The sequence below is a fragment of the Aquarana catesbeiana genome, linkage group LG04 (genome assembly GCF_042186555.1).
Source record: "Aquarana catesbeiana isolate 2022-GZ linkage group LG04, ASM4218655v1, whole genome shotgun sequence".
In the NCBI taxonomy this organism is placed as follows: Eukaryota; Metazoa; Chordata; class Amphibia; order Anura; family Ranidae; genus Aquarana; species Aquarana catesbeiana.
Window position 1 is genome coordinate 406,822,554 of NC_133327.1, and position 21,652 is coordinate 406,844,205.

At 42.1% G+C, this 21,652-nt stretch overlaps 1 protein-coding gene across 7 annotated transcripts in view; it reads left to right on the forward strand.

Annotated features, from left to right (window-relative positions):
* LAMA2 (laminin subunit alpha 2) overlaps positions 1–21,652 on the forward strand; it is a 1,513,089-nt gene that overhangs the window by 639,012 nt on the left and 852,425 nt on the right. For all 7 annotated transcript variants that reach the window (XM_073627245.1, XM_073627247.1, XM_073627249.1 and 4 more), the window contains exons 11-12: positions 4,632–4,772; positions 14,355–14,531. In XM_073627245.1, the coding sequence (XP_073483346.1) occupies positions 4,632–4,772; positions 14,355–14,531 (318 nt within the window). The remainder of the gene's footprint in view (positions 1–4,631; positions 4,773–14,354; positions 14,532–21,652) is intronic.

Consider the following 21,652-nt stretch of genomic DNA (forward strand, 5'->3'; position numbering starts at 1 on the left):
AAACTGATAGGCGACGTGTAAAATGAATGATAAGTGAAAACGAGGTGAAGGGAAGGGGAAAATTGGAGGCAAAGGAAAAAGGAAAAGTGAAAACTTTACCTGCTGCAAGGTGAGTAGGGATGAATTTTCCTTAGTGCATGAAAGTGCCAGGGAGAAGGTGACCAAGAGAAAACCAAAGTGGGGGACCCGAACCCGGGGGAGGTCCAGGAGGGACGCGCCGACACACAGGGGCCCCCAACATCATGCCCCAACGGGAGATGGGGGTGAGGAAGGCGCGATGGCGGAGACGGCCAGACACACCAAGCCACTCCACCAGCAGCGTCCCAACAAGCCCCTCCGACCGCTGGAGATGGAAAGCTCACCGGCCGGCCTTAAACACGCCATGAGGATGCCAAGCCGCCAGCACTAACGGCATGATGTTGACGCGCAGTGGCGGAAACCCCTCCCCCCGCATCATCGAGGGGGCGGGGAAACCCCCAGTGCATGTCGCAGCTCCGGAACGCGAAACAAGGCAACCCAAACAGACGACGGCCCGACCAACCAGGCACAAATACAGCGTGCATAGCTTGACCAAAGACAATGGGAAGATGCGGCATCGAATTAATGATTTGGGGGTATATTTGCAAAGGATCAACTGGATAAATGGGGGGCTAAAGGGAAAAAATCAAAATTGAAATAAAACGAAAAAAAAAAAAAACATGATGATTATTGTTAGTGCCTACCGTGTGCCTCCATCCCTAATTAATTATAAATTAATTTAAAACCGAACAGAAAATTTGGGACTTTAAATGAGGTTAGATAGGGGGCGTTCAACTCCCCTCCTCCATCCCGGTTCAATATATATACCAAAGAAAAAAGGAGCAAAGAGCGGGACTTTAAATGAGGCACATGGGGGCAGGTACAAAAGTCAAGTATAAAACAGGTTTTATTATATTCAAAATTGTCATATATTCACATGATTGAGTAGAGAATATATGACACATTAAAGTGCGCAAGTATATGTATGTAAGTATGATGGGTTAGGTGCACTATGTGGGGAACACACTCCACATTTATCCACTATTTTCTCCCAAAGCATTTTTTTCCCTTTAAATACGACTGTTTTCCATATCCCTAGGTTACCCTTGGTTTTTGCTCCTGAAGAGTGGCGATTAAGCCCCGAAACGCGTAGAGCTTACATCTACCTATAGGCGTACCTCACCAACAATTATATATGAACGTTCCATTTCCACTCATTGTTTTCTTTTTTGTAACCTGTCTATTTGACACTTTAATGTGTCATATATTCTCTACTCAAGATTTTAGCTATTAAACTGTTCATGCAATGTAACTATAAGTCCTTGTTGGAATGTATACTTTGATGAAACATAGAGTAAGAATAGTAGCCATGTACATTTAAAATCATGTGAATATATGACAATTTTGAATATAATAAAACCTGTTTTATGCTTGACTTTTGTACCTGCCCCCGTGTGCCTCATTTAAAGTCCCGCTCTTTGCTCCTTTTTTCTTTGGTATATATATTGTCATAAAAGTGTTTGGGGACCTGGGTCTTGCCCCAGGTGACATGGATCAATGCAAAAAAAGTTTTAAAAACGTCAGTTTTGTCGGGAACAGTGATTTTAATAATGCTTAAAGTGAAACAATAAAAGTGTAATATTCCTTTAAATTTCATACCTGGGGGGTGTCTACAGTATGCTAGTAAAGGGGCGCATATTTCCTGTGTTTAGAACAGTCTGACAGAAAAATTACATTTCAAAAGAAAAAAAGTCATTTAAAACTACTCGTGGCTATTAATGAATTGTTGGTCCGACAATACACATAAAAGTTCATTGATAAAAACGGCATGGGATTTCCCCACAGGGGAACCCCGAACCAAAATTAAAAAAAAAAAAAAAAAAAGGCGTGGGGGTCCCCCCAAATTCCATACCAGGCCCTTCAGGTCTGGTATGGATATTAAGGGGAACCCCGCCAAATTTTTTTTAAAAAAGGTGTGGGGGGTCCCCCTCAAAATCCATACCAGACCCTTCAGGTCTGGTATGGATTTTAAAGGGAACCCCACGCCAAAATTTAAAAAAATTGGCATGGGGTCCCCCCAAAAATCCATACCAGACCCTTATCCGAGCACGCAAACTGGCAGGCCGCAGGAAAAGAGGGGGGATGAGAGAGCGCCCCCTCCTGAACTGTACCAGGCCACATGCCCTCAACATTGGGAGGGTGCTTTGGGGTCCCCCCCCAAAGCACCTTGTCCCCATGTTGATGGGGTCAAGGGCCTCATCCCCACAACCCTTGCCCGGTAGTTGTGGTGGTCTGCAGGTGGGGGCTTATCGGAATCTGGAAACCCCCTTTAACAAGGGGACCCCCAGATCCCGCCCCCCCATGTGAAATGGTAAGGGGGTACAAAAGTACCCCTACCATTTCACAAAAAAAGTGTCAAAAATGTTAAAAATGACAAGAGACAGTTTTTGACAAATACCTTTATTTAAAGTCTTTTTCTTTCCATCTTCTTCCTTCCATCTTCCTTCGGTTTCTTCCTCTGGTTCTTCCTCCGATCCTCTGCTTCTTGCTCTGGTGTTCTCGTCCGGCATCTTCCTCCGTGGTGTCTTCTTCCCTTCTTCGTTCTCGGGCCGCTCCGCATCCATGATGGGAGGCTCCCACTGTGTGACGCTTCTCGTCTTCTGTCACTTCTTAAATAATGGAGAGCGGGGCCACCCCGCCTCCTCTGAAGCATGGGGACTTGACGGGAACTTCCCTATGGGTTTCCCCATGTCAGAGGGGGGCGGGGTCATTTGTTACGTAACCGGGTGACCCTGCCCCCTCTGACGTCACAGGGAAACCCATTGAGAAGTTTCCATCAAGTCCCCATGCATCACTGGGTGGCCCCGCCCTCCATTATTTAAGAAGTGACAGAAGACAAGAAGTGTCACACAGCGGGAGCCTCCCATCATGGATGCGGAGCCGGCCAAGCACGAACAAGGGAAGAAGACGCCGCAGAGGAAGATGCCGGACAAGAACACCGGAGCAAGAAGCAGAGGATCGGAGGAAGAACCAGAGGAAGAAACCCAAGGAAGATAGAAGAAAGAAGATAGAAGAAAGAAGATGGAAAGAAGAAGACTTTAAATAAAGGAATTGTCAAAAACTGTCTCTTGTCATTTTTAACATTTTTGACACTTTTTTTGTGAAATGGTAGGGGTACAAACCCTTTCCATTTCACACGGGGGCCAGGATCTGGGGTTCCCCTTGTCAAAGGGGGCTTCCAGATTCTGATAAGCCCCCCACCCACAGACCCCCACAACCATCAGGCAAGGGTTGTGGGGATGAGGCCCTTGTCCCCATCAACATGGGGACAAGGTGCTTTGGGGGACCCCAAAGCACCCTCCCAATGTTGAGGGCATATGGCCTGGTACGGTTCAGGAGGGGGGGCACTCTCTCGTCCCCACCTCTTTTCCTGTGGCCTGCCAGGTTGCGTGCTCGGATGAGGGTCTGGTATGGATTTTTGGGGGGACCCCCACGCCATTTTTTTAAAATTTTGGCACAGGGTTCCCCTTAATATCCATTCCAGACCTGATGGGCCTGGTATGGAATTTGGGGGGACCCCCACGCCATTTTTTTTTAAATTTTGGTTCTGGGTTCCCCTGTGGGGAAATCCCATGCCATTTTTGTCAATTAACTTTTATGTGTTTTGGTGGAAACGACAATTCATTAATAGCCGCGAGTAGTTTTAAATGACTTTTTTTCCTTTGAAATGTCATTTTGCTGTCAAACTGTTCTAAACACGGGAAACATGTGCTCCTTTACAGGCATACTATAGACACCCCCAGGTACGAAATTTAAAGGAATATTACACTTTTATTGTTTCACTTTAAGCATTATTAAAATCACTGCTCCCGAAATAACTTTCTTTTGCATTGATCCATGTCCCCTGGGGCAGGACCCAGGTCCCCAAACACTTTTTATGACAATAACTTGCATATAACCCTTTAAAATTAGCACTTTTGATTATTCATTTTCGAGTCCCATAGACTTTAACGGTGTTCGCGTGTTCGAACAAATTTTTTACCTGTTCGCATGTTCTGGTGTGAACCGAACATGGGGGTTCGGCTCATCCCTATTGAGGAACATTAAAGATAAATGATGACCATTATTGGGTTCATAACTAACTGGCAGGGAAGACACCACACTTTAGTCTCAGGAAATTAACTTTTGCATTTCTCTGTGTAATTAAAAAAGTACATTGAATCCATAATTAACTTTAACTGTACTGTATAAAAAATACAGGTTGTATTTTTTTTTAGGTTAACCCCTTGGAGCCAGTGCCTCCCAGCCCTTTAATGGGTTTAGGATGCCAGGAGGTGGGGTTTATGATCATGTGACTGCCGTGATTTGTTTTCTGTTAGCCGCCGATGACTGTGCCGGGAGCTCGCAGGGTGTGCACTCTCTGCACAGCTGTATTTGCACTAATGCACACAAATATGTGGCTGCTTGGCGACCAAGGCCCACCCAAAGAGAGGCCACATGTTTACGGCACCAAGAGGTTAAGTGTTAGTAATATGAATTCAGTAAACTATGCTAAGCTTTTAAAACAAAAAATAATCCAGACCAAATATGAAATCTCAACATTCTGTTTATAGGAAAATGTGGAAGATGACAACTGTCAAGTTTGTAAGCGTGGATTTTTCAACCTGCAGCATCAAAATCCCAAAGGCTGTGATCAGTGTTTCTGTTCTGGAGTTTCAAACAACTGTATCGATTCACAGTTTACTTATACCAAGGTTAGAGCACTCAAGACAGCTTACTTTTTCCTTATTTTTATTAAACTTCTCACATATTCCAATTTCTCACATATTACACAAATATTCCTAGATACAAAATATGTTTTTTCAAGATTACTTTAATGATAATACAATAAATGTAGGAGTCACTCAACAATACCCATATGATAGTATTCTTTCAACACATTCAAGTACCCAAACTGACAACAAAATACACATTTCTTATGTTTCCTCTCTTGTGTATCCGGAAAATAAAAAACATTGAGAAGAAAAGTAAAAATACTGCAATGTGACAATGCTCAGAGAAAAGAGGTAAAGAAGAGACCATTTTCAGATATTCATGGTATTCAGATATTAATGGATATGAATATTTTTAGATGTTCATGAAATTCCTTTATTCCATGTGGCGGAATAGAAATAAAAGAAAGGGAACCAAGAAAGGCATGTTGGGGAAAAGAGATAGGTGAGTGAGAAAGGTGTACAGCTGAGGATAGTGGAAGATTCTACAATACAGCAAAGTTTTATAATGTTAGGCCTCACAAATAGGAATGAAGCTTAGCTGAAGCACAAAAATCGATCCACACATATACTATAGATATGAATTTTGAATGTAATTTGTAAAGGCCAGCAGTTAGTTCCTCCATTCTCATGACATAGTTAACTTTCTCTACCCATTCTTTAATGGAGGGGCTGTCACAGTTCTCCAGCAACTAGGGCATAGGGCTTGGCCTGCAGATAATCAAAATTGGAGAAGGCCTTTGCAATTGATCCCAGTATCACAGATAAAAGAGCCATTTCTAGTGCCTCTGGTCAGGAATATCCCATAAGTGAATGGCATATTTGAAAGATTTCAAGAAAAGTCTCTTACAAGGGCAAGACCACCACACATGAGATAAAGATGTGATCCTCCCATCTCCGACACCAATATGGAATTGATGGTAGAATTTTAAGCAATGTGGAGGGATTCCATTCTTGATTATGATTGGCTTTACTGGATTTGAAAGTCAAAAGAAATGATTTTTCACAATTTTCTTTCGAAATAGTAATTCCCGGTCCTCTCTCTCAATCTTCGGTATAAAAAGGACAATTGGGGAATACATGGTTTAAAAGTATGCTATAGAGCTGGGATATTATATGTGGGCAGTCTGAGTTCTTGAGGCATAATGCTTGAACTGGTGTTAAAGTGATTGTAAAGTCTCATTTTTGTTCTTATTAAAATAACAAACATGTCATACTTACCCATTCTGTACAGTGGTTTTGCACAGGGCAGCCCAGATCCATCTCTTCTTGGGTCCATGGCTGGAGCTCCTGGTCCCTCCCTCCCTTGCTATGGGGGCACCTGAGCCCAGCTGCAGCTCTGTTTATCCATTCAGACACAGAACTGTGGTTCGGCCCCACCCCCCTCTCTCTCCTGATTGACTAACTGAGTTTGATTGACAGCAGCATGAGCCAATGGCACCGCTGCTGTGTCTCAGTGGACATCGCTGGATAGAGGTGGGCTCAGGTAAGTATTGGGGGGCAGGGGGGACTGCTGCACACAGAAGGCTTTTTATATTAATGTATAGAATGCATTAAGATAACAAAAAATCTGCCTTTACAACCACTTTAAGTCTCTATCTAATTGTCCTAGGGTTGTAAGGTGGGTGAAGAAGTGTTTGAGTTGTGAGTAAGCCATCTGCCTGGTTGTGAGTAGACCCTTGCGGAGATTACTTCCTTCTCTGTGCTCAGGTTGCTCAGCTGTCAGTTAATTGCCAGAACTCATCGTTCCACAGTGGCTCACCTGTTGATCATCTCCTGCTCGTCAGTCAAGCCCACAGCCAGCCCCTCCTGGCTATTTAAACTGTCTGGATCATTTCATCAATTGCCTTTGCCTTGGTCAAACATATCTAGAGACTCTCTGCTGTGTTCCTGTTGAAGACTTGCCTGGCTGAAGTCTCTTCTGGTTCCTGATCCTGTCTGCTGCCTCTGACTACGCTGATCTCTGGCTCCCTGATTTCCTGGCTTTTTCTAAATACCCAATTTGGCTACTGAACCATGACTATGTTTTGACTACATTTACCAGTTGTACTATTTTACCATTTTATTAAAAAGTGTGATTTTTACTGCATTTTCTGTCTCTGTCTGTTTCATGGTTCCTGACAGTAGGCGAAGGCCATGAATTCAGAAGATGCAGGCAATCCACCTAGTGGTAATATTTTTCAAGGTTGAATGGGCAGGATCACTGCATGGATCAGTTTGCCATAGCGTTACAGACACTCCTGATTCGCACTGGATCCTCCCACTGTGGCTATTCCGGTACAACCTGTGTTGCAGGCCATCACTGCTGCTGCTCCAGTCTCTGTGCAGGCACCCACCTTGAATATTATCTCTGTAAGAGGTATGTCTGGTTCTGCTCCTCTTCCCCAGCAATTTGGAGGTGATCCAGTTCAATGCAGAGGGTTTCTGAACCAGGTTGGGATATATTTTGAGATGCTGCCCCAGGTGTTCCCCAAGGACAGAAGCAGAGTAGGCTTCATCATTTCTTTGCTTTCTGATAGAGCCTTAGCCTGGGCAAACCCTCTATGGGAGACGCAAAAACCCATTGTCCTGAGTTACCCAGAGTTTGTAGTTGATGTTCCCGCACGCTCCACTTCTACCTCATGTCCATCAAACAAAGTATGAGAACTGTTGCAGATTAAGCCATTGAATTTCCTATTCTGGGAGCAGAGGTCACTTTGAGGCCCTTGTGGCTGCTTTTTCTCATGGTCTCTCAGATGACATCAAAGATGAGATAGCAGCTCGAGACATATCTACAGATCTGGAGAAGTTGATCACGTTTTCCATTCTCATTGACTCCGAGAGAGACCTTCCTTTTAAGAAGCGCTTGCGGAAGCCTCTGTACATTTGGCTATGAGCTTTGCAGTCCCATCCTTGCCTCCCTCACTTCCCATGCCTCCCGATACTGAGTCTGCCAGTGAAGTAGAATGCATGCATTTGGGCTTCACACGTCTCTCTGTGGATGAGAGGGACTTTGGGAGGAGGGAGAGATCGTGCCTTTATTGTGGCCAGGCAGGTCACTTTTTGAAGTCTTGTTTTACCCGTTCGGGGAGACATTTGCACCTGAGATCCTGTAGGGGACAGACCCTAGGTGGCGTTGTTACATCCCCACTTACCTTGAAGAATAAGCCTCTAGTTTTGGTTACCCTTTCATGGTCTGAGTCGTCCATTGATACACAGGCCCTAATTGACTTTGGGGCTGCAGGCCTGTTCATAGACAGTGCCTTTGTGTCTAAGCACTTGATTCTGCTGCAACTTCATACCACTCCACTTGCCATTGAGGCTATTGATGGGACCTATATAGCCTGCCCATGTGACTCATGAGACTGCTTCGTTGACCGTGGTCATAGGGCTCTTCACCATGATATAATTCAATTTTAAGTCATTTTGTCTCCTCATTATCCGGTGGTCATTGGATATCCTTGGTTTGATTGGCTTCATGCTGAGGTTCTTTCCTGGTCGCCACAATGCAGTAAGACATGTTTTCGGAAAGTGGCTAAGGTCTTGTGCACCTCTTCGCTCTCCTCTTTGCCAGAGGAGTACCGCAAACTTAGCGATGTCTTTGACAAGGGTCAAGCCGGTAGTTTTGCCTCCACACTGGTTGTATGATTGTGCAATTCAACCTGGTGCTATGCTTCCCTGTGGCCGGGGTTTACCCTTTGTTTGTCTCGGAGGATAAAGCTATGGAGGACTATGTTGATGAAGCACTTTCTCTAGGGTTCATATGCACATCTTAGTCTCCTGCTGGTGCTGGCTTCTTCTTTGTGAAAAAGAAGAGTGGTGAACTAAGACCTTGTATCGATTATAGTGGCCTCAATCATGATTAAGAAAGTCTACCTGAATACGTTGATTATGGAATTATTTGACCGCCTCAAGGGAGCGACCGTTTTCATGAAGCTCAATCTGAGAGTGGCGTACAATCTTGTGAGGATCAAGGAGGGTGACAAATGGAAAACTGCGTTTAACACCAGGACCAGACAATATGAATACCTCGTAAGGCCGTTTGGCCTTTGCACTCATTGTTTCAAAGTGGCTCACCTGTTGATCATCTCCTGCTCATCAGTCAAGCCCACAGCCAACCCCTCCTGGCTATTTAAACTGCCTGGTTCATTTCATCAATTGCCTTTGCCTTGGTCAAACATATCTAGAGACTCTCTGCTCTGTTCACGTTGAAGACTTACCTGACTGAAGTCCCTTTTGGTTCCTGATCCTGTCTGTTGCCTCTGACTACGATTTTGCTGGCTTGTTCTGACTACCCGATTTGGCTACCGAACCCTGGCTATGTTTTGACTACGTTTACCAGTTGTACCATTTTTACAATTTTATTAAAAGGTGTGATTTTTACTACATTTTCTGTCTCCGTCTATTTCATAGTTCCTGACAGATATTAAGACTTTGAGAGTTGGTGGTATTGATTTTAAAATTACTCAAACAAGCAAATTGGTCAAGCTCTTTTAAGATACAGGGAAATACAAATTGTTTGTTAGAAATATAAATAAGCAGATCATCTGCAAAAAGACTAAGTTGATGCTACATGTCTTGTACTATGACACCTCACATTATTAGAATTATTAGCTCTATGGATATTATGTATAGGAACAGGGAGAGCAGACACCCCTGGTGTTTGAAGGAGGTTACAATTGGGGATGATTACTGGATCAGAGGAAAGGCCAATTTATTCTAATCCTTGTTATGGAGGAGCAGTATAGAGTCATACTTTTTGTATGAGCCTAATCTACAACAGAGAAGTCTCGAGAAATTCCCAATCCAGGCAATCAAGTGCTTTTTTCAGCATTTAGGAACAGTAAGCATAGTGTTTTAATGGTGTTTCAATGGTGTTGTCCTGAGCCTCATTAGCTGGAAAAAAACACCTTGTATAAGTTGATGAGGGACAGGAATAAAGTAAAATTAAAGGTAAAACTTTTTGAATGGAGATGGATTAGCACACCTGCCAGGTTTTTATTTCTGTATGCACCCCCTATTCACTCTGTCTAATTCTCATGTTTATCTTTATCATGCAAAGTGAAAGTGAAAGAGAATACCAGATTTTAGGGTGTCCCCAAAACAGTAATAGAGGGGAAATCTTCCAATGTGCATACTAGTTCTGGTAACGATGGTGATTACCAGGAATTTCCTCGCTTTCCTTTTACTTCCCATTTTGGATGTGGGACAGAAAGAGATGGGAAATCAGAGGTTTTACCTCTTTACCTCTTTACATCTTTACATCTTCCAAAATGTAAAGAAAAAGTTTTTGTTTCAGTTCTTACCACCTACTTTAAAGGTTGCAGATAGTATGCCAATGATTTTACATTGATCATAGACCGTTACTGCATACCATTGCTGCATACCATCGCTGTATACCACCTTTAAAGGAGTTGTAAAGGCAGAAGGTTGTTTATCCTAATTGATTATAGGCATTAAGACAAAAAGCCTACTGTGTGCAGCAGCCCCCCCTCAGCCCCCTTAACACTTACCTGAGGTCCGCGAGTGTCAACAAGTGTCTTAGCCATCCGAGATTTTCCTTCCTGATCAGCTGAGATACAGCAGTGGTGCCATTGGCTCCCGTTGCTGTCAATCAAGGCCAGCTAGCCAATCAGGTGAGAGAAGGGGCAGGGCCGAGTCAGGGCTCCATGTCTGAATGGACACAGGGAGCTGTGACTCAGCTCGGGTGCCTCCATAGCAAGCTGCTTGCTGTGGGGGCACTGAACAGGAGAGAGGGGCCAGGATCACAGAAGAGGGACCCCAGAAGAAGAGGATTCAGGCTGCTCTGTGCAAATCCACTTTAACAAAGCAGGTAAGTATAACATGTTTATTATTTTTATCGGAAAAAAAATGAGCCTTTACAATCACTTTAACTTAACTTTATTTGCCAATAGACATGGGCCAGACAATTCCCTGTTCAGTTTGCAGCAGAGCTCCTGAACAGGGGAAATTTTCCAACCTGAACGGCGAACCCCATTGAAGTCTAGGGGAGCTGGACAGGAAAAATCAAAAGTGCCAATTTTGAAGGCTTATATGCAAGTAATTGGCTATAAAAGCAATGTTTTTTTTTTTATTGTTCAGCTGTCAGTGGGGAAACCTATTGACAGCTGATGACTCCCCGGCCCCACTCCTTAAAACCAGCTTACACTGGGCCCCTCTTGACCCAATTTGGTAGAATCTCCAGCCTTCATATTAGCTATTCAAAATGTAAAATTCTTAATATCACTTTTTTTCAACATATTGCAGATTCCCTACAACATGCCTTTCCATACCAATGGGTGCCTTCCTTTCTCCCCCACCTTGAGATAAGTCTTACTAACTCATACCATTCTCTATATATAAATATATATGTGGTTACTGAAACACCAATATGGGTATCGCTTGAAAAGGTTGACTTTGACACATTGGGTGTTGAGGCTCTTTCCAAAGGATAAAGCTGCCTTACAAAACCAGATTACAGCCCACTCTTTGCACATTTGGGACACCATTAAATATTCAGGTAAATTAATGTCACCTCGTCTACCAGATGCTTTCAAACAATGGACCAGACTTGGCATCACACACTTTCATCATCTGGCTATTATTAAGGTGATCCACCTGCCTGACAGATGGCCTTTAACCTCCCTAACTTGGAGTTATTTTGATACTTACAGATCAAAAACATTATCCATTCCAAAGCTAATCTACAAACTGATGGGACAGTTTTAACCTCTTTTGAAAATGTATGTCAAGAAGACCCCCTTTCCCCAAAGCTGATCTATTTATTGTCAGACCAGGCCTACTTTACATTCATACATGGAAAAATGGGTGAAAGATTTAAATATCACTGCTGAACAGGAACAAAAGTCCCAAATCTGGGGGACTACTAATTCCTGCTCCCAATATCTCGGTGCTGGAAACCAACTGAAAAGTTTTATATTGTGGGTATATGGTCCCTACCTGATCAACCCATTTTACAACAGAAAATACCAGACTCTGATTTCGGGGCTGCCCCACTTATTGTACTTAAGCATCTCCTGATGGCAACTAAGCAAATCATTTCAAAAGTCTAAGACCCCTTTCACACTGGGGCACTTTGCAGGCGCTACAGCGCTAAAAATAGCGTCTGCAAAGCGCCCTGAAAGAGTGCTGCTGTCTCTCCAATGTGAAAGCCCCAAGGGCTTTCACACTGGAGCTGTGCGCTGGCAGGACGCTAAAAAAAGTCCTGCTAGCAGCATCTTTATAGCGGTGAAGGAGTGGTGTATACACTGCTCCTTCACCGCTCCTGTCCATTGAAATCAATGGGGCAGCGCAGCTATACCGCCAGCACAGCGCTGCTGCAGCAGCGCTTTGCAGTGGTTTTAACCCTTTCTCGGCCGCTAGCGGGGGTAAAAGCGCCCCACTAGTGGCTGAATAGTGCCGCGAAATTGATGGTAAATCGCCGCTAAAGATAGCGGTGGTTTACCATCGACGCACCCACTGCCCCAGTGTGAAAGGGGCCTTATTGTCTAATACTCTCTTAACTGAAGTTAAGAATAGAATGCATAAAATATTTATCAATGAAAAATGAATTACTAAACTTACTTATTCAATGCCCAGATTTAAGAAAATCTGGGACCCCAGATTTCCCACTTTCTACCAACTGCTTTTGATTGCCGATTGAGTGACCTCTGAGATGCTAACATCCCCATTGCCAAAGATGGAAAATGTCCTAGGCAATGCAGAGGCACTCAACCCTCAATATCCCCCCCCCCAATTTTCTTTCCCACCTTAGTCTTTCTACAATTTGTTCATTCTCAATTTTTTACATTTCAACCTTTTGTTTGGAAGAACCCTTCCTTGTACAATACTGTTATATTTTGTAGGTTTTCAAGCTGATCTTTTCTTGGTATTTTGACATAATTAACCCATTATAATTGTATGCTGAATTGTGTCACCATACCTTGTTATACAGTTATACAGTGGCTAACTGTACTATAAATATATACATGTACAATTTAACTTCTGTTCAATAAACAGTATTGAAAGAAAGATATATAAAGCCCCTGCCCATATTTGCTGGACCACGTGCCTGAGGTCACGTGGACCCTTTTGCTGACTATGTGGTCCAGTGATGTGAAAACATTACTATCCACAATCATATGTGTGGCCACTATAACACTTAACTTATTATTTATCCTTCTTAACTTGAACGTTAACCCCGAAACTTAGGGGTGTATTTTAAAAAAAAAATGCATAGCAGCTAAAACAGCGAACGTGCATATACATTTGTTCTGTGCAAATGGGGCAAAAATTCATGCTATTAGGATATTTTCTGTTCCAGTCGATTGTTTTTCCTTTATTTAAAATGGAAAATACCACATTTGGCCATCTAATGATGCAAGTATCATAGGAATTTATTTTGATATTTACCATCCTCTAATGGCCAAATGCAGTATTTCCTGTTTTAAATCAATGAACAGTTGATTAGTGCAGCAAATACTGTAGCCTAATAATATTTATTTTATCCCTATTCGTACAGAAGGAATGTACATTCACTTTCACTGGGTGAATTGCTGTGCAATGTTTATATAAATATACCCTTAAAATATAACTAAAGGCACAACTTCTTTTTTCTTATATTTGGAAAGAGTGTTGAAAGGTTAAAACCATAGTCAGGTTTTTATTCCTGAACCTGTCATCATTAAGGAGATTTCCTCTCTCTAATTATTCACATTCACAATTATATGAACTTTTTACTGTTTTATTGCTAATGATTCGTTGATATATTTTTCTGTTTTTTTTTTTTTTTTTGTTTTTTCTTCTAATTATTTGATGATTGCTGAAAACACATACAACATCACAGACAGTGGTGATTACTCACAAATTAACAATTAGTTATACCGCAGAAATTGTTATTTTTTTTACACACTTATAAAGTGTTGACTTTTTTAAAGGGGGAAGGAGGCCCAATTTTAAGATGACTAGGTATTCTTTGCAAAGTAAACCTTTTTCACCTAATTTACTAAGATAAGTGAAAAATGTTCTTGAACTTAAATATGTATTTAAGTGGACATACTATACTCTATAAGTCAATCAGGATATACTATGTTGACATTCAGTTAACCTAAGTTTACTATATACTATTATTATTTGCAGTATTATTATTATTGGTATTATTACTGTATGTTATCATCTGACAACATATTAGACAATGCTATCTATAAGATAATACAGTGTGGAAACCACAGGCATACCCCACTTTTAAGTACACAATGGGGTTTATTTACTAAGGCTAGAAAGTGCAAAATCCGCGTTAGAAGCTCATTGGTTTCTATGCTGAAGTGAGCCTGATTTTGCACTTTCCAGCTTTAGTAAATAAACCCCATTGTGTACTTAAAAGTGGGGTATGCCTTTACATATGTAAAGACAAAACCAGGTAAACAATATGACACAGAAGGTAAAGAGTCTATTCCTAAATGAGCTTACAAACTATGCAATTTTTTGTTACATTGTTGATGTTATAGTCATTAACACAGTTAACATTTTCAAGAGCACACTATTACAATAATATTAATTTCTGTTTTAATATTTTTTATTCTCTAGATTACTCATATGAATGGCTGGTACCTTACAGAATTAAATGGTGACATTAGGGTTGCCCCATCTAAGGATGGCTTTGATGGACCCCAACAATTGAGTATTAAAACTGCAGATGCACGTGCTCGGGGGCTGTTTGATGTCATGTACTGGTCTGCACCAGCTTCCTATCTGCAAGATAAAGTAAGTTTCACTTTATTGCAATATTTTAATTTGTTGTGGTTGCTTGCAGCAGGCTTCTCAAAGAAATGGGAATGTTTTTTTTGGAAGAAATTAGGATTTAATATCCAATAATAATCCAATTGGGCATAATATCCAATAATTCAAACCAATACACTGGCTAAATTTGGGAGTGAATATAACCAAAAATGAACTTTAAGCATTTAAACACAGATTCTGAAAAAATATGTGGTACTTTTCAAGTGCTATGGTGGGACAGCAAATATATTAGCAAAAAATCGAACCCTAAGCTCTTTGTTCCCCAGTTCAAAATGGCACTAGAGTCTCTTGTTATTAATCATATTCCCATATACCAAATCCCCAACATTATTTAAGAACTGCATGGGGACATTTCAGGCCAACTGAGTTATGAAGCGATACTACAGGGTCTTAGGGGGTTCCAGAATGTAAATCATCAACATAGTTATTGTCAGTGATCACACTGGTTTAAGGGTGTTTGTCATTAACTCTTTCAGATGTTGCCTATACGTACCTTGGTACTTTGTTTTCTTGGAATACCTTTGAACCTCCATAATTAATATCTGTTTTAATGTTACATTTAGTTTTGATTATTTGTTTAAGGTAAATGTTTAGAAGAATATGCATTACTCAGTACATGTAGACTAATTCTGAAATGAACCCAGCATTTGCCTATTTTTACCTTGCACAATATTCAAACTATTACCAGGTTTAAAGTGGGGAATGTGTATTTCCATGCGCTTCTTTTCTTTGGAGCCATGGATTTTTGCTTGTGAAGATTGCTTAACCCGAGTTTATACTACGTGTTAAGAACTTCCCTGATTATTTTTTATGTGTTTATTTTTGGTTTTACTGTAACAAATAAAATAGAAAGTAGGTGGGGGACTGAACCAGCCAGGCATGCCAGGTAGGGATGGGCGAGCTGTGCGGCCCGAGCACGAGTTCGGGCTGAACTTTGGCTGTTCGATCGTTCTCCAAACAACCAAATTATCGGATCATTTGATCGTTTGTTCAGCCTGCCGAACGACCACCATGCACTGCACCACCGCACAATGCATTGAAAGGCCTGATTGGCTGAAGCAATGAAAGCTTCGAATCAAGACACAGAGCAGTCAGAGCCATGATTGGACACTGTCATGATGACTGTATCCAATCATGGCTCAATACTCTTAATCTCGACTCACACTATAAAATAATTCTTTCCGGGGCGTGGTCTGCGCGTGGAAGAGAATGACTGCCTAATCCGGCAGCTAGAGGGAAAACCAACGAGCACCCACAGCAACTAGAGCCGATTAAGATATGGGGAAGCCCAAGAAAAGCTCTGCCTCCTGGTCACAATCCCCGCAGGCGCCGAACCAACAGCTGAGCTGACAAATACCGGAGATATTCCAGACACAGCACTCCAACATGGCGGCATTTTCACAGACCAACACACAGGCTTTTGGCCACACTACATCCCAGCAGAGCCAGAGAACGGAGACACTGGTAAGCGATCTCCAGCCACCAATACCCCCAGCTCAACACACCTCTCCCAGCTTGCATGATCTGCACTCAGTGGTGGTAGACATAAAGGAAAGTCTCTTTGCTGCATTCTCAACAGCTATTTCTGGTCTCCATCTTGATATTCAAGCTATAGCAGAGAGAGTGCAGGAGGTGGAAACAGTCACATCCCACCAAGAGGTACACATACATCAGCTGCATTCAGTACAGGATACCCACACAATACAGCTAAGGGAGATACAAATACACATGGCAGATTAGATAGAAATGATCTCAGAGTCTGTGGCGTACCTGAATCTGTGGAGCAGGATCAAATCCAGAAAGCGGTCACAGCCATCTTTAATGACCTCCTGAACAGACCCCCTGCCACTGTAATTAGGATGGAATGGATTCACCGGGCACTACACCCAAGAGGCAGAGATTCTGACCCGCCAAGAGACATTGTATGCTGTCTAAGTAGCTTTCGAATTAAGGAAGATATCCTGAGAAAAGCATGCAACAGAATACATATTTCTTATGAGAGCTCAGATATCAAAATCTTTCAGGATCTGTCCAATATCACTCTGACACAACGTAAATATCACTCTGCCCACTTCTGGACGTTCTGTGGGCTAAAGGTGCCCACTATAGGTGGAAGTTTCCATTCTGCCTTTCTGTCTCACTGGTGGGCAAAACAACTTCACTAAGTGTCCTGGAGGACCTCCCTCATTTCTGCCAAACTTTGGACATCCCTCTCATCTCAGTTCCAGAATGGTACAGTGATTTCCACACATCTTCAGCCTCCAGAGGACCCCAAGACGAAGAGTGGAATGATATGCAGACCTCAAGACACAGGCGCTGTAGATCACCACGACGTGGCTCTCCTTCACCGGGCCAGCAGTAGACCACTATTCAACTCCAGCCCTACTGTCTCTCCTGCACATCGAAAAGACAGACAGGCATCCTAGATCTCACCATAATTTGGATACCTAACCACAGATAAGTTTGTTACCCAGACTGTTACCTGGAACTGTTTATATAGGCACTTATACTAGCACTGTCAAATATTCTACAACCATTAGGAAACCTGTACATATACATACGAATCCTTACTTTGCTATATTATCTACCCGAGTTTGAACCTACAGACATTAAGATCACAAATGGCATATAATCTTTTGGCTACTTTGCCTACGCACAGACATTCTCCAACATTTCCCATGATCCGTGAGATGTCAAATATAATAATCTAGTTTTCATGGATTCTCCCCTGGTTCCCATGGGAAATGGGGACTATAAAACAATACAAGAAGGATCCGCTATCAATATTCACCTCCAGAGAAGATTGCAGGAAAACAGCAGCCTCAAAATTTACTAGGTATATTGGGTTAGGATGCAAGAATTATTCATCTATACCAATTTGAAGTTATATGTCAGTGCCTCATGAACTTGAACAAGAGATATTGGCTCCCTTAGAGACAGCCTTACTCTCACTGAATCACTTTGGAGACATAAGCTGCTGAATGACAAAGGTAATTTAAGCCCCTTGTTAACATACAAATCAGAAATATAACCTCTAGGAATGCTAGAAATTAATACTCACTTATACGCAATTTACCTCCACTGATCCCCATCTCATGCCAATATTCCTTGTTCTCTTCCAAAGTTCGATGCTGAAAGAATGTCTGTTCCCATGATAATTATATGATCTAAGGTGTAGGCTGATCATCAGACTTTGGAGACTTAAGCTAATTGGAAAACTATTTTACAAACACTTACAAGACAGTTGCTAGAATTACTTGTTAATGGTTTCATTACAATGTATTACTATTACAACGATCATTATATAACTAAGTTCTGACTGTCTAATTTAATGGTTTAGTATACCAATACCAGGTCTACGCTGAGGGGTGACCTCACCCTTAAGTTTAGTGTTTATTAAGAACTACCACAGGGTACTGAGATCACAGCCCAACAGGGGTACTGGATAAGGGCCCCTATTTTTCTGCACACACACATGAATGCCTCAACTTATCCCCACTACCCCATCCTGAGAACAGATCGAGATTCACTGATATGGTCGCCACTTCATCTGATAGTGTCCACTAGCTGCCCACAGCTACCTTTCATCTTAGCAGACAGACTACGTTTACCTGCGGTGGTCAGTAACACCACGGGACATATCCGAGGGATTTACTCCTTACTGCCACTGATTTTTTCTGGATCCCCCATTCTCCTCTCAAGACAGGGTAGCAGGTTCTTCTCAGTCACCGAAACACCCCCTCCTACTGTCTCACCGCTTCTTTCAACTCTCCATACCAGGCTCATATTTAGCCCTCTTCATAACCCCCCCCCCCTTTTTTTCCTCCCCTCCTGGTTTCCATCCTTGGACCAGCTCGGTGGCAAAACTATCGGGCTCTCCATTGATCGACTCCATTTCCTGAGCTACAAACGGAGACTCCAAAACAGAAAACGATTTCTAAAACCTTGAAACTAATCTCAATAAATGTGCAAGGCTTAAATATACCAGAAAATAGGTCCCAGCTTCAATTGCTGATGAAAAAGCTGAAAGCAGACATAGTATTTATCCAGGAAACCCACTTCCAAAGCAATAATGTACCAAAACTAACCAATCAGTACTTCCCAACAACATACCATGCCACCAACAATGCAGCAAAGACCAAAGGTCTCTATTCTGACTGCCTCTCCATAAACATAACAGAGGTCCTGGATGATAAGGAAGGCGTATTCATATTTCCTAAAGGGAACCTTTATGATAGACCCATATATTGCCCTAACTCGAAACAGGTGACATTTATGGATTCAATAGTGAGACACTTAATTCCCTTCCAATCAGGCATACTAGTTCTTGGAGGAGACTTTAACGTCCCACTACAACCCCTTTTGGACACTTTGGACACTACCTATTGAGCACTACTGCTACTTCCTCACTACCATACAAGGCCATTAGACGCATACACCTTCTCTTACAAAACCTCTTAGTACACGATACATGGCGTACTCTTAACCCTGACACTCAAGATTACACCTACTTCTCTACACTGCATAATAAACATTCCAGACTGTATTACTTTTTTCTTTCCCAAACTGACCTCCGCTCCCTCTCAAAATGTACTATTAAGCCTATGATTCTATCAGACCACAATCCAATAACCATGACATTGACCCTTCCGGAAAACATATCACGCTCCAAGCATTGGTGACTAGATGCCTCTCTTCTTACTGACACAGCACAAGTATCGCAGATCTCCTCATGCCTTCAGACATATTTCCCAGAAAATGTAGACCCGGCTATATCCCCGATTACTATCTGGGAAGCACACAAATGTGTCATTAGGGGAGAACTTATACCATTAGCTGTGCAAAGATGGAAAGAAAAACAAGCCCATGTAGAAGACCTCATGAAACGAATACAGACACTTGAAGCAACACACACAAACATATGCAACACAAACACTACAGGAGCTGATATCAGTGAGGAAGGAACTCTTACATGAACTAGAATGAATAGTTAGACGTAAATATAGACTAACAAAAAAATGATTTACAAGAACGGAAACAAAAGTGGGAAATTGCTTGCTTGAGTCGAAAAAAGCTGCCATTACCATATGACACATTAAGTACTCGTAAGATAAACTCCTCGCATCCACAGACGAGATAGCCAAGCAATTTGTCCAATTCTATTCGGACCTATACAACTTGAAACCGGACACTCCAGCCCAACATGACCGAGCTAACAGACAACAACTCATCACTGACTTTCTTACCCAGTACAGCCCCAAACTGATATCACCAACTAATTTGCCTCAAACCCATCAGGCCTCCAAGGCCTCCTGGAAGCACATATTACAGTGATTCCCAAGGAGCCTAAGGATCCTACACAAGTAGCTAATTATAGACCCATTTCTTTGATCAATGTCGACCTAAAAATGTACGCAAAAATCCTAGCAATCCATCTATCCTCCCTTATGCCACTTCACATAAACAATGACCAGGTCGGGTTTATCCTCGGTAGAGAGGCTAGGGAAAGCCTTAAACTTGCAATATTGGCTCTCTAAAACTAAAAACAGGGGATTTTTCCTGTCCCTGGATGCGGAGAAGGCATTCGAAGGGGTGACCTGGGATTATATGAAAGCAGTACTAACACATGTTGGTATTCAGCATAATATGCTGAATTTTATCCTGGCACTTTATTCTAAGCCGACTGCTAAAGTTAGGGTAAATGTCCACCTCTCGGGTGCCTTTTCCATGTCTAAAGGCACCAGGCAGGGCTGTCCTCTGTCGCCACTACTATTTGTTCTCACTCTGGAACTTCTATTGAATCGAATCAGAAACTATCATATTATTATTATTATTATACAGGATTTATATAGCGCCGACAGTTTGCGCAGCGCTTTACAACATGAGGGCAGACAGTACACTTACAATACAAATCAATACAGGAGGGATCAGAGTGCCTTGCTCGTTAGAACTTACAATCTAGAAGGGAGGGTCAAGTGGAAACAAAAGGTAATAACTGTGGGGGATGAGCTGATAGAGAAAATGAAAATACAGTTAGGTGTGGGTAGGGTAGGCTTCTCTGAAGAGAAGGGTTTTCAGGGATCATCTAAAAGCTAATAAAGTAGGAGATAAGCGGACAAATTGGGGTAGGGCATTCCATAGGATTGGAGAGGCTTTGGAAAAGTCCTGGAGGCAAGCATGGGAGGAGGTGATGAGGAAGCTAGAGAGCAGGAGGTCTTGAGAGGAATGGAGAGAACGAGTAGGTTGGTATTTAGAGACAATCATAGTATCAAAGGGATTGAGGTCAGGGAGCGCATGTATAAAGTTGCGGCATTTGCCGATGATATTCTACTTTTTCTTTCTAATCCACAACTTACAATCCCTAATCTATGTAATGACTTTGCCCAATATAACACCATATCTAACCTGCAAATTAAATTTTCTAAATTGTTTGCTCTAAACATGGCGTTGCTGAAATCTGAGGTAAATGCATACAAATCTAGGTTCCCCTTTTTATGGCAAAAACGATCCATTACTTACCATCTTCTCCTGACCTTTACATGCTTAACTATATTTCTCTACTAAGTAATATCCAATGAGACCTCCAGACCTGGCACAAGGGGCTTTTCTCCTGGTTTGTACAAGCAGATATATTGAAAATAAACATACTTCCATGTCTCTTATATGTCCTACAGACAATCCCCATTCTCTTACCTAAAACATTCTTCCTAGCATACCACAGAGCTTGCACCCTCTTCATATGAGGTAAGAAACACCCTAGAATTTGCTATGATACACTTACATTACCAAAAATGTAGGGAGGCATAGGCCTATCGGACATCTATAAATATTATCTGGCATGCCATCTCACGAGAATAGTGGACTGGAATCTACACCATGCTACGAAAGCATAGGTCAACCTAGAATAGGTCAATTTGACAGTCCCCCTACACTTGACTCCTTGGTTACAACATCCTCCTCACAAATATACAGAACACCCAGTAGTGGGACCATCCCTGGTATGTTTCAGATTGGCTTTCAAATTATTGGCCCTCTATTCATCCCCAGGTCCACTCACTCCTCTCCAACATAACCTAGACTTTTCC